The 12,632-nt window shown below is 39.5% G+C and overlaps 1 protein-coding gene across 1 annotated transcript in view; it reads left to right on the top strand.

Annotated features, from left to right (window-relative positions):
• The window catches only part of lrrc1 (leucine rich repeat containing 1), a 16,786-nt gene extending 4,324 nt beyond the window's left edge, over positions 1-12,462 (top strand). The window contains exons 2-11 of the mRNA XM_050071830.1: positions 1,203-1,360; positions 1,544-1,607; positions 2,568-2,642; positions 3,053-3,197; positions 3,384-3,502; positions 3,979-4,062; positions 6,363-6,478; positions 7,644-7,816; positions 8,890-9,029; positions 11,028-12,462. Of these exons, the coding sequence (XP_049927787.1) occupies positions 1,203-1,360; positions 1,544-1,607; positions 2,568-2,642; positions 3,053-3,197; positions 3,384-3,502; positions 3,979-4,062; positions 6,363-6,478; positions 7,644-7,816; positions 8,890-9,029; positions 11,028-11,186 (1,233 nt within the window). The 3' untranslated portion in view covers positions 11,187-12,462. The remainder of the gene's footprint in view (positions 1-1,202; positions 1,361-1,543; positions 1,608-2,567; positions 2,643-3,052; positions 3,198-3,383; positions 3,503-3,978; positions 4,063-6,362; positions 6,479-7,643; positions 7,817-8,889; positions 9,030-11,027) is intronic.
• The last annotated feature ends 170 nt before the right edge of the window (positions 12,463-12,632 follow it).

Below are 12,632 nucleotides of genomic sequence, written 5' to 3'. Positions count from 1 at the left end.
CAAACCATGTGCTACCTAGCAACACTGTGTTTTTCATGCACAGAAGTTATTCTGACGTCTCCACCAAAAGATTTATCTTAAAAAAATGACTCCCCCTTTCAGAAATCTACATTTTGTAGACTACCTAGTTGGCTAAAACAGCTATTTCTCCTTTTCTTTTTTATGTTTTTTTTTTATTAAACCATGGAAACAGCTGTACATTGACAAGGGTAGCAACGATTATGAATCTGTATATATGACAGATTTTGCACTCAGCCTCTCGGGGTTACCTTTTCCTTCCAACAAAGTCAGCTTGAGTTCAAGAGATCTCCTAACACCCTTTTCCTCATGGTACGGCATGTGCCCCACATATGTCCCATATCTGTCTTACATAACGCAGTGACTTAAGGCCTGCTCACTGTCAAGGGAAGAAGGGTAATGAAAAACACGGTGTGGGTTTTTAGAAGTGGATAAGATTAACGTTGAAGGGGTTAAATGACATCAGTGGTTTATCTCCTGAGATGGGAAAGATTTCTGCCAAAAAAAAAGAAGCTTTCACAGAAACCTGAGACACTTGATGCAGTTTGGCGGTTGTTTTCAACATTGCTGCTGTCTGTCTTTTAATCTCTGGCTCGGCGGTCTGCTGCTGCTGCTGCTGCTGCTGCTGCTGCTGTGGTGAATGAAAAAAAAAAACAAGATTAAGGGAAAGTAGCTGTTGTGTTTTATGTTGTCACATTTGAGGGTCAGCCTGTGAGAACCAGCTCAAACATACCTATTAGATTCTGTTAATCCCTTTGGCTCAGTAAAACATTTATTTGCTCACATTATGAATGGAAAGGCTTTTCGTGGACTCCTCGGCCCATCTCTAATACCATGCCATGGCTGTATTATTTAGTCTGGGCTCTGATCAACAAGATGGACTTTGTACTGTACTTGTTTGTTGTCATAAAACCCTCCATTAATTGGGTACATGTACAGTACTGAGACGTACGCAAGCAGCGCCGCAAGGAGATAACCCTGTACTTTGGCCTGTGACAGCCATTTAGACATCTTGCTCTTCATTTTAAGTCTGCAGCGGTTGTTTATGCCACCGCAATTTCACGGCCCTGATAAGACTGACACACCTCCCAAGTACTTCCTGTTCTCTGATATCTGATCGCAAGGAGACATTTTACAACCATTTTTAGCTTCGATTAACAATCTCTTTGTTTTATAACACCCAGAGCATCGTGTATAATGTTTTCCCAGGATGTATAGACACTGCAGTTCATGTTTTCATGGTATTTTCAGAAACGTATAATCATCTCTCTCTTTGCCATTTCAGCCTTTCCAATTTGGTATCACTAGAACTCAGAGAAAATCTGCTGACATTCCTACCAGAGTAAGTGTTCAGCCAACTGCAATGACTATGTTGATATCTCTATATGTATGTTGTTGTATTTTCTAACGGTGCGCATCATGGACATGAGCCACGTTCCCTTGTTAACAGAGGTTAATGAGTTATAGAACATGCGGCAAGCCTCTGCATTTTTATTTTGACCTCTCTTGCATGTGTCATCCACAGGTCACTATCTATGCTTCACAGACTTGAAGAGCTTGACCTAGGAAATAATGAACTGTACAGTTTGGTAAGTTCTTATTTTCTATTTTCAGGGGACCTTGTTTACTCAGGAGAACGCCACATGGCTTACAAAAAGAGCAGAACTAAACTTTTCCCATCTTCTTGTCACGTCCAAGTAGATTAGCATCCCTCGAGAATAGCTTTCACCTCTTATCACCCAGATGGGAGGATGGCCATCTGCTTTGAGCTTTGGTTTTAAGTTGTAATCTTATGCGAGCGGTCGGGCTCTGAGGGTGAATGATTTACTGACAGATGAAGCAAAGTCAGGCTGTCAAGAAATGGCTCCTTAAGGGTTTTATTTTATTTCTAATTTATTCCTCAGTGGTGTGTACATTTAAATGGGGCCGCAGGGTGTAAGGAAAATATGCGATTTACAATAATGTAGTGGAATATCATGATAACGATATTACTTGCGATAAATAAGCAGCTACTAAGTGTTCTCAGATCTGGACTCAGACTTGCACAGTATCCATGTTTGTGCCACGTCGTCTCTCCTGTATCCAAAATATTACCAGATGGCTGCCGTGCTGTTTTTTCTGAGGCAACACTTCCTCTCTGGCATTTGCACCTTCGTCTTCACTACCCTCCCTCAACAATGCTGAGTAGTACGACAGCACTACTCTAATAAACCTCGCTCGCATGTGTGCGGATTCTGACCAACCAGACATTACCAAATGACGAGGGCTTTGTCTGATTGGCCAGAGAGTTAACAGAATGGCACGTATCATCAGATGAAATAGAGCCTACAGACAGATTGTACCTCAATACATTGTTACTATAGTCAAAGTGCAATAATTTCAATTGACTTTTAGTGCTTATGCTTCCGGTGCACTTTGCAGTGTGTGTGCATTGTGTTTGTAATTTAGATTAAAGGAAAATAAGTACATTGTCACAAACAATTGTCTGTTTCTCTTCTGTTTTCCTGGTTCTCACTCTCATAATCCCCATATTTCTTCCTCCCACATAGCCAGAGTCAATAGGCTGTCTTGTCAGCTTAAAGGACTTGTGGCTGGACGGAAACCAGTTGGTCGAAATCCCCTCGGTAAGCTAATCAATTTGTTTCTTGTATTTAAGAGTCTGTTATTGTCTCTGCATTAATTAGAATTCCACCATTAATTTCACATTCATATGAAATGTATTTCAATGTATTTTCACTACTGTGTACACATTTGGCTTTGAACAACACACCTTAGTAAGTGTTCAAATACAATCAGAAAATACAATTTTGAACATGAGCATTTGTATTAACTACCCCAAGGTAAGACATATCTCTTCTTGAAAACATTATAGAGATGCCACATATGTCTGTCATGGCCTGAGTCCTGACAGTTAATGTAGTAAATGCATGGATAACATTGATTCTACTCTGTTCTCTTAGACTGTATTTGCCTCCATATGATTGTAGCCTACAGTACATGTTTGCTTACCCTGAGTCTCTTCTCACAACTTTAGGAGATGGGCAGTATGAAAAGCCTGTTGTGTCTGGATGTGTCAGAAAACAAATTGGAGCGACTTCCGGAGGAGTTAGGAGGCCTGGTGTCGCTCACTGACCTGATGGTGTCTCAGAACCTCATTGATGCGCTCCCAGAAAGCATTGGTAAGCATGTGAACCCTCCTAGCTCTTCATTAGCATGATCATGCTATCTGTAGACCTTGCATTGGGTATGTTTTGACATACTTTTACAAGATGGATGCATACATTTACCACAGTTTCACAGCAGCTGCTTCATCAGTCTGCTAATCAATGCCTGAATAATCATTTTGTTTTGTTTTTTCTCCAAAGGAAAACTAAGGAAACTTTCTATATTGAAAGCCGATCAGAACAGGCTAACTTATCTTCCAGAGAACATTGGCAGCTGTGAAAGCCTGACTGAACTTGTGCTCACAGAGAACCAGCTACAGGTGTGTTTGCAACTGTATTTCTGTTAAGTCTTTTAAAATTTAAAGAAAACACCATCAGCTCAGTACCAGTTCATTTTCATTAGCTGTGTCTGTGTAGATACATAAATACTGTCAGTATGAAAACAGCAGCAGAAGGCATAATGGCTTTGGTGTCATGAAAGGATATAGCTTTCATTCTATTAAGTTATATCAAATTGTTATAGATGTGTAGATTTGTTTGTGCCTTATACTAAGCTATACCACTAACCCTCAAAGCATACAATAAGCCAGTTATGCTATGCTTCTGAGCTGATTGAACACATTAGCACAGCCTCATAATCAAACGCTTACCTTTAAAACATCTGGAATGTGACAGGAATACATTGAGACAAATGAGATAAGGAAATACTCTTATTGTGCTTTGTGGTTATTAAGTTTCTAGTGTATTTAAAAACTCATTATGTTCTTCCTAATTGTTTTGATTGATTTAATTCCAGAGTTTGCCGAGGAGCGTTGGGAAATTAAAGCGACTTTCCAACTTCAACTGTGACAGAAACCAGCTAACGTCATTACCTAAGGAGGTAAGCTTTTTATATATCAACCAGTATCATATATTCAATCAAACTTAGTTTGAGGATAAACCCCTCGAGACACACTGTCTGGTTTTCAAGGGTGTCCTCTGGGAACAAAACAAAATTTCACTAAAAGTTGAAGTATGCTGAGAGGCAACTGATGACCTTAAACTAAAAAAGGAAAAGTTGTAAGTATTATGTGAGTTTTTAAAAATGTAAGATTGATAGCTAACCAGTCCAGCGCAGACTCAAGGCAGAGAGAGGACCTTCTAAAAAAAGGACTGGGATAAAATGAACTAAAGCAGAAAATAAATTCAGTTTGTATCTATAAAACAATTTACAAAACTTGTGCAGGTTAGAAAGTCAACTTGCAGGTTTAGAATATTAAATGAAAAATCTAAAAATTACATATTTACCATAAACAGGATTCTTGAAAATAAATAAAGTTGTAACACTCTTTGCCTGCAGGTGTACGTTTAAGCCAAGTGACAACCTCAGAGGCTGAAAATGAAACTAACATGGAAATGCCAAAAACTGCAGTTCCTTTAATGGCCACTAGAGGCTGGCTCCAGAAACGAGTCAGTCCTCATAGACGCCCAGTGTTAAAATGCCCAACTTTACAGCAGAAATAAATATGTTAACAGCCTGGTACAAAAAACAGTTTTGATCTCTGTAGTTAATCTTCCAGTTCAAGACAACTGTACAGGAGGAGAATATTTATATAACTCACTTGTTTAAATTTTGTTAAAGCTTGAAGTTACTTATAATTAAGGGCGAGATGCTTTGAGTGTCTCCACAGTCCATGAATCAAATCCACCCCTTGCTCCTCCACAGCTCCACCCTCTTCTCCAAATTTGGTCACTGCTAGCTCCAAAAATCCAGGATAGAAATGGGCAAAATGCCAGATTTGAGGCTTCAAAATGGAAGTCTATTAATCAAAGGGTGGTGTTACTGTGGCTACGTCGATTTTTATACAGTCTATGGTGTAAGCCCTATTGTCAAATTTGCAGAAGCCGTTGCTTTGTTTGCCTGTAAATGGCACACATGAACATGTTTTATATTCTCAGATCTAAACAGTCACTAAAGTTAGTTTAAGGCCAACAGGGGGCGCAGTTTGGTCTGAAACTTCAGTTCTGACCTGCATTGTAACATTTAAATCCAAACCTGTGATTTTCTCCTTTAATCAAATATAATCTGTTTGAGTATACTGATGTAATGCTGTTAAATTAGACTGTGTTTGTTGTTATGTAATTGTTTAATGCAGCTGTTGAGATTTTCATTGGCTCACACCGTCTAAAGTTCATTCACGTTTGGATCAACAATGCTCATACTTGTCGAGCTCTCTCGTTTCACGTTTGCTGCTCAGTCCTCCGGTTTGCTCAGCTCTGTGTCTGAGTGTCTCCATTGTGTTTCTATGTGACATTCTTCTCTAAACCTCTTGTCTGTTTAAGTGAAGACCCGCCTGGTTTAAAGCTTCATCTGAAAGGCTTCTTCAGACGTAGTACAATGCCCCTGTGTTTTAATGATGCAAAGAGTGCAGTGTTTGGAGAAAAATAACAGTTGGCCTAGATAATGAATCGATGGCGTCACCGTTTTCTCAAACCAGCGTTGCATGACATCTCTAACAATCACAGTGTAACCATGGCCCGGTATTGGTATTGATTTGTGCTTTTCTGAGAGCTACTTGACCATTGGCCCAGTTTTATGGATTCCATTGATTGCTGATTGGTTGCTCATAACACATTTTCCTGGCTGAAATTTGTTCGTGCTTACGTTGAAGCAGATGTAATGATGCGTTTGATATGTTGTTTGTTCCTTACGCTTTGTTTACTGATGACTCTATGAATGCAATAATCATATTACCTTGTGTAGAAGCTTAACCTGCTCTTTTTAACATGATGAATCTCTGTTACAGTACTTGCATCCTGCTCAGGTCTGTGTCTGAGCAGATTAATGGATTACAGCTGCAGCCTAGCTGGCCCATCAAGTCTCTGCTTTGTCTGGCTACATAGGCCTAATTGTTCCTAATTTTAGTTCCCTCTGCCACATCCCATTGACATTTAACTGCTCTGCCATTGAGATCACTAATTCTGGAACAAAGTGCACAAACGCTGACAACAGATTTACTCTGGTTTCTTTTGTCCTGGCTTTATTTAAAAGGCAGATTTATACATGTGCATTTTTTTTTTACTAGCAAGGGAAAAACAACAACTAAAACCTGTATGTATGCCTAATTTTTTTATGCCACACAGGACACCTGTACTGTGACTGACATACAGCCTAATCGTGTTCTCTCTTCTGTTACTTAGATCGGCGGCTGCAACGGTCTAAATGTCTTCTGCGTACGGGAGAACAGATTGACAAGGATACCGTCAGAGCTGTCACAAGCCACAGAACTGCACGTGCTTGACGTCTCTGGAAATAGGTACGTTCCACAGCATGTTCACATCTTCTTTTTCAAGTGATTTGAAATAGGGCTGGGTAATATGGCTACATTTTATCATTACTGTGAAATGAGACTCAATACCATCTTAGAGTTTGGTTATCTTAGTATGATGTAAGTGTTGTCCTGGTTTTAAGGGCTGCATTACAGTAAAATAATGTAATTTTTTTAACTTACCATACTGTCCCAGCTGTTCTTTTATGTGCCTTTAACACACTTAGTCATTATATTCACAGGTTTTCCCACACATTCATTTACTTGTGGCCCACCGCCACAGTATCAGCATTCAGTGTTTGGTAGTTTTGTAGCTGTGTCTCTCTCTTGCCCTTTCTCTCACTCTCTTGTGGCAAAGCGTACTCTGGGCATAGACGGAGCAGCAGAGTGCTAAGTGCAGTGAAAGTGAAACTAAACCATTCGTTAATCCATACAGTTATAGTGTTGTCTATTGTTTTTCCAACCTACTTTGGATGAAACTTGCTGCGTTCCAATGGAAACCACGCACTGCAGTCTGATTCTAGGTCCAACCTGTGTAATGGCAGCAACAGAAAGTTTGCTTTCACTCGCTTCTGTAGCAGCTGCTGGTCTAATCCATCGATCTGATCTGAGCAGCTCTGATTGATATCCGACCAAAAACTGATCGAAAGGGAGTCTTGAGTGTGATGATCACACTTTCAAATTCAGAGGAGTGACATAAAATCATCACAGAGAAACACACACAAAAAATATCCCTCAGCCCTAATTGGAAGACTTTGTGATTGAATAATAATGATGGAAAAAAGTATAGCACATACTGAAACATGATTTTCTTTTTTTTATTATTATTTTTTTAATCTTACTTGATAAATACGTTTTCAACTTTCTGATGCCCGAAGATTATCTTAACATTTTCACCATATTACTCATCGTCAGTCAGAGGTTGTTTTGTCTTCATTTCTCTGCCGCTGCCTGTTTTAGTCAAAGCTTTGTCTTCATAGAAAGCTGCAGCAATGCCCGCTGGTTTAGTCACATACGTTCACCTCTGTGTCTGGAGAGTGTTTTCCCTCCCCCACATTGTCAAAACAACTGTAACCCTGCAGGTGTGTTATGGTTTCTTTATGTCCTCTGTGATATGAGCCAGTCGGTGATTTATATCCTGTTTGTTTTTCAGGCTCACCCACTTACCGCTGTCACTGACCACGCTACGACTCAAGGCCCTATGGTTGTCAGAGAACCAGTCGCAGCCTCTCCTCACCTTTCAGACCGACGAGGATCCTGACACAGGCGAGAAGGTGCTCACCTGTGTGCTGCTGCCTCAACAGCCATGTGAACCGGACAATAAAGGTAACGTTTTACATCAAGTGGAAGCCTTAATAATCCTGAGGTTTTGAACAACCTTCATGAATCGCTGGTATTATTAGTGGCAGTTTTGGACTGTTTCTTATACTGGATTTAATGTGTTCATGAACAGTGTTTCTTTCCATGTTCACTGTTTGTACATGTATACATCCAAGTAGATCAGTGTCTCCATGCTCTTTAAGTGTCGGGCTCTTCTAGAGTGAAATGACTTGGTGGCACCATCGTGACGTTTGAGTTATATTCCTCATCAGTTCTTGATCGTCTCCGAGTATTTAGTGCCCCGCGGTTTTGATGACATTATCACATGATGTGCTCGGGGAAGCACAGTGTGTTCTGCGTCCTCTGATCCTTCCCTGCAGTATCTGTTGATTATGAAGTCCTGTAAGGGATCACAGCCTATGACAGATCAGGGCCTCTCCAGTCCCTTGAGGCCCTCCTTGGTTATGTTTTTCAGAAATGCGGTGGATTGGACAGCTAAAGAGGCTTAGCAGCGACTGGCCTGCTGCCATTAAGAGCTCGCCCACTGGGTGCAGAGATGCGGCTGAGGGCCGGCCCTTTCTCCGCCTGATACAACAGTTTATTGTAATTTTCCTTTGCTGTCATTCACAGCTTTGCGCCTAAATCTTCCGGGATTCACTGCAAATGTCTCATTCTTGCATTTTGCACTGACAAAGATGTTTGTTCCCCCCTCAAAAAGAAATGTTTTCATTCATTTTTGTGATGTGCTGTCTTTCTGTTGTGTGAGAGATGTAGATAAGACTGGTGGAGGGTAGATGAGTGAGGCTGAGGCTGAGGTTGGGGGCAGGGAAGATTGTGTTGCTGTAAGCCTGTGACTAAGCCGGGATTTGAAACTGTGATCTGGCAGTTTCAGGCTCTCTCTTATGAGTGCTGGCTTGTGACAGCTTTCATTTCTTGAGTTGGCAGATTGTGAATAAGCAATCGGTAACAACCATATTGATTTTAATCTGCTGAAATATTCACTTCAGCTCGTGCTCTCTAACTCTGATGTGTGCATGAATTAAAGTAACACAAATTGTGCTGTCTATTGTGAAAACCAGGCTCTGATAATCTCGCACGCTGTGGAGCCCTGGAGAGCCTGGTGAATGAGATGGCAGATGACACGTGGGACAACAAAGCCGTGAACAGGATCAGTGCCATTCACTTTCTGGATGATGATGAGGAGGACGATGATGATAAGGTGAGACCAGCAAGCCCGAGGCCAAGTTTTACAGCAGTCCGTCCAGTAGTTGGTGATATTTCACTCCAGACCACAGATATTAACCTGCTGGTGGTACTAAAGGAAATGTCGGGATCAAAGTCAGTGGGCTCAATCCTCTGGAGACCATAAGTGTCTGCACAGAATTTAATTGAAATGTATTTTATAGTTTTTGAGATATTTTAGTTGGGACCACAGTGATAGGCTGATAGAGAGCCTCCCCACAAGCATAGCTAGAAACTGTATATTCTTTTGTTTCCCCTAAAAAGTTAAACTGCCATAAAATCAGCAGCACATCAACATCAGCTTGTTGCAAAAAAAGCTTATTTAACATTTCTCTGTTGCATTTTGCTACTTGCAAGAAAAATGACATTTGCATGAAGTAATTTTGTAGTGATGCTCGGTTATGAGGCAACGTTTAAAGAGTCACTCACTACTGTAATTTTCTACCTGGACGCTATTTTCCGATATTCTCATATCTAAGTCACTAATGGAGACAACATTTTTTAAATTGGTCCAGTACTGAGCAAGAGTGCTGCAGTGGCGAAACAGTCTGAGCATGGTGGCATCGTCAATTTCCGTCCACTAGAAGTTCTTGTTTTTGTCACTGACAGGCTCAGATTGTTATTTTAAGTGTTTAAAGTATGGAAAGGATCCTAACGGAGATAAACCTTTTGTTAGATCCTTTAAATTTAACCAAAAACATTCCTGAAATGGCCAACCCAAAAACCCACCAGACTCCATTTGAATAAACACTAATTTCATCATCATAAACCGCTCTTCATCTACAGTCGACAGAAACAAATAATTTTTAAAAGCTGTCTTTTATCGTATTTTCACTGTTCCAAAAATCTTCAGCTCTGGTTTGGTTGAAATGAACCAGTGTTTATTTTGACAGCTGTTTTATATTTAGATCTCAGTCTTAGTCTTGAGACAAGATGCCTATCAGTTTTAGTTACAGTTTAGTCATTTTTATCCTCAATAGTTTTAGTCTAGTTTTAGAAGATGAAAATTCATGACATTTTAGTGAACTTTTAGTCATTGTGTTTTCTGTATGTTTTTGTTAATCTTTAATCCATTTGTCAGAAATTATAGTCAAGGTGACAGGTTGTATAAAAATTTCATTTTGAGATCTTTTTCTACAACTACAAGTAGTTTCTACACACTTCCAAACTATCTCCAGCAGTTTTTGACAGGTTCAAGGGGTCATGATTATGATCACACACTTACTGATCATCATTTGAAAAGCTCTCAACATCTCTCTATTTATTGTCTGAAAAACATTGACACCACAAATAACCTATCTGAGGTAACTAGGATTTGAACCCAGGTTCATTGTAAACTCCGACTTATTGACCTCACTGTTAAGAAGCAGAAAATAATTCAAGCCTGAATTTCTTTTGGTCACAGAAAAAAGGTTGACGAATAATTTTCGTCATAGTTTTCGTCAATGAAATAACACTGAAATGAACCTTTAATTCACCCAGTTAGGTGGGAAGATATGCAGGCTCTATACAGGATAACATTACTTTGTTTAAATGGAGTCTGGTGGGTTTGGCGATTGTGATTTTAGGGTTGTTTCTGGTTAAACAAAAAGGATCTTACTTTTTAACAGAAAGGTCTATATCTATCTGTAGGGATCCATTTCATGATGTTGTCTGACACTTAGGAATAACAATCTGAGCCTGTCAGATGCAAAACAAGCACTTTAGTGGACATTAATTGATGGCCAGAGTGCCCAGAGTGGTTGAATTGCAGCCTGTTCGGCCGCTGCCAGCTTCAGTACTCTCGCTCTCTACTGGACCAATTTCTAAAATTGGTGTTTCCGTTAGACACTTAGACACAAGAACTAGAGTCTAGATTGAAAAATACTAGTTACCCTTTAACTACCTTGTCCTTGAACTATTCTAAGCTCACCACTTACAACACATCTGACCAATATAAGTGTGCCACTAATTTAAAGCTCTCTGCCTCACACAGGGAACACTACTTCGACGGGCCACGCCTCACCCCGGCGAGCTGAAGACGATGAAGAAAGCAGCCGAGAACCTCCGCAATGACCTGAACGCTGCCAAAGGCCTGGACTCCAACAAAAACGAGGTCAATAACGCTGCAGACAGAGTGACCACGTCTGTGTGACCTTTACCTCAGAAATGTTTTTTACCTCCTGTGTCTCGCAGTGTTGTCCTGCACAACCCCGCAGCTCCCCCCCTCTTTTTTTTCTTCTACCTACAAACCCCAGTGTGGCCTACCCCTCCTGTGACTAAACCCTGGGACGCCTGTAACCTTACTCCATCTCCAGTCCTCTGTAAAACATGTTTGACTCAGTCGACCAGGGCCGCTGTGCCTTCCTCTTTTTAATTAATGTCCACAGCAATAATCTGCACAGAGACGCTCCTTTTTAAAAAGATATTTTAAAGAGTTATTACCTTTTTTAAATGCCTCTTTTTAAAAACATACATTAGGTAGTTGCACTATTTTAAGTCTTTATAATATGGTCAAACCTTCTTAAGTGTATTATATATATTTGTTCTATATCTATTTTTAAAACACTGGGTGAATACTTTTTACATTTTGGGCAAACATAAGAGCAGGAGTTTTTGGACCTACTGATTAAGGATTATTGTATAGTCTCTTGTGAATATTGATACTTTTATACTTTTTGGCAGCTCAGATGTAAATAAAATGTATAGCAAATTTCTTAATCAGTTGCAGATTTTTAAACCTTTTTTTTTTTCTCTTTTTCAAACTTGGTACTTTTTTCTTTTATAAAAAAAATCAAAGAAATAAATAAAACGCAGTCACTGATGTCTTATTCAATCCATATAATTGTCATTGGGTGAGTGGATGGCCTTGAATCTTCTTTTTGTTCATCTGTAAAACATCTAGATTTATTTTTGGATGATAAATAGATTAATCAAGTTTGGATTTAAGTACCGCACATCAAACTCTAATTACTCATCTGCAGCTTAATTATGCAGAAGTAACAATGCTGTCTTATTTATATGTGCTGTGCTTCACTGCTTTGCAATGTTCTTCAAATAGATGCCAAAAACAGTTGTATATTTTTAAAGCAAGTTTTCTTTTCCCTTTAACAAAGAGTACTGTATAGATTAATCATCTGAGGTTTGGTGAGAGTGAGGTTCGTACCGTGAGGATGGCTTCCAGTTGTTAGAAGTTCCACTTTAATGCACTTCTCAGCGTTTCTCAAACTCTTTGACATGGTACATGATAAGTTGTTTTAATTTGTTTTTAAAATTGATTGCAAAAAGTGGACCAGAGAAAATTGGTTCAAGTGTTGGTTTTTATTGTTTTTAATTATTTTCTGATCAAACTGCACAACACGGATCTCACGCGGGCACTGTGCCCGGAGATTTGGATGACTTTAACCACTGATCAATAAAAAGAGTGCAACACTAAACATGTTTCTTATTCCTTTTAATTTTACTCAGTTTAGAGAGAATAACAAAGACAGTCTCAGTCGAGTTGGACTTTAAAATGTCAGATTTAAAAACAAACTACAAGCTTTGGTGTGGTCTTTCTTACTATCCATATCCAAAAATAATATATCGACAAAGTAAGCTC

The sequence above is a fragment of the Epinephelus moara genome, chromosome 19 (assembly GCF_006386435.1).
Source record: "Epinephelus moara isolate mb chromosome 19, YSFRI_EMoa_1.0, whole genome shotgun sequence".
Taxonomy (NCBI): domain Eukaryota; kingdom Metazoa; phylum Chordata; class Actinopteri; order Perciformes; family Serranidae; genus Epinephelus; species Epinephelus moara.
The sequence above is the reverse complement of the archived record's forward strand: the minus strand, read 5'-3'. Positions and strand labels throughout refer to the sequence as shown.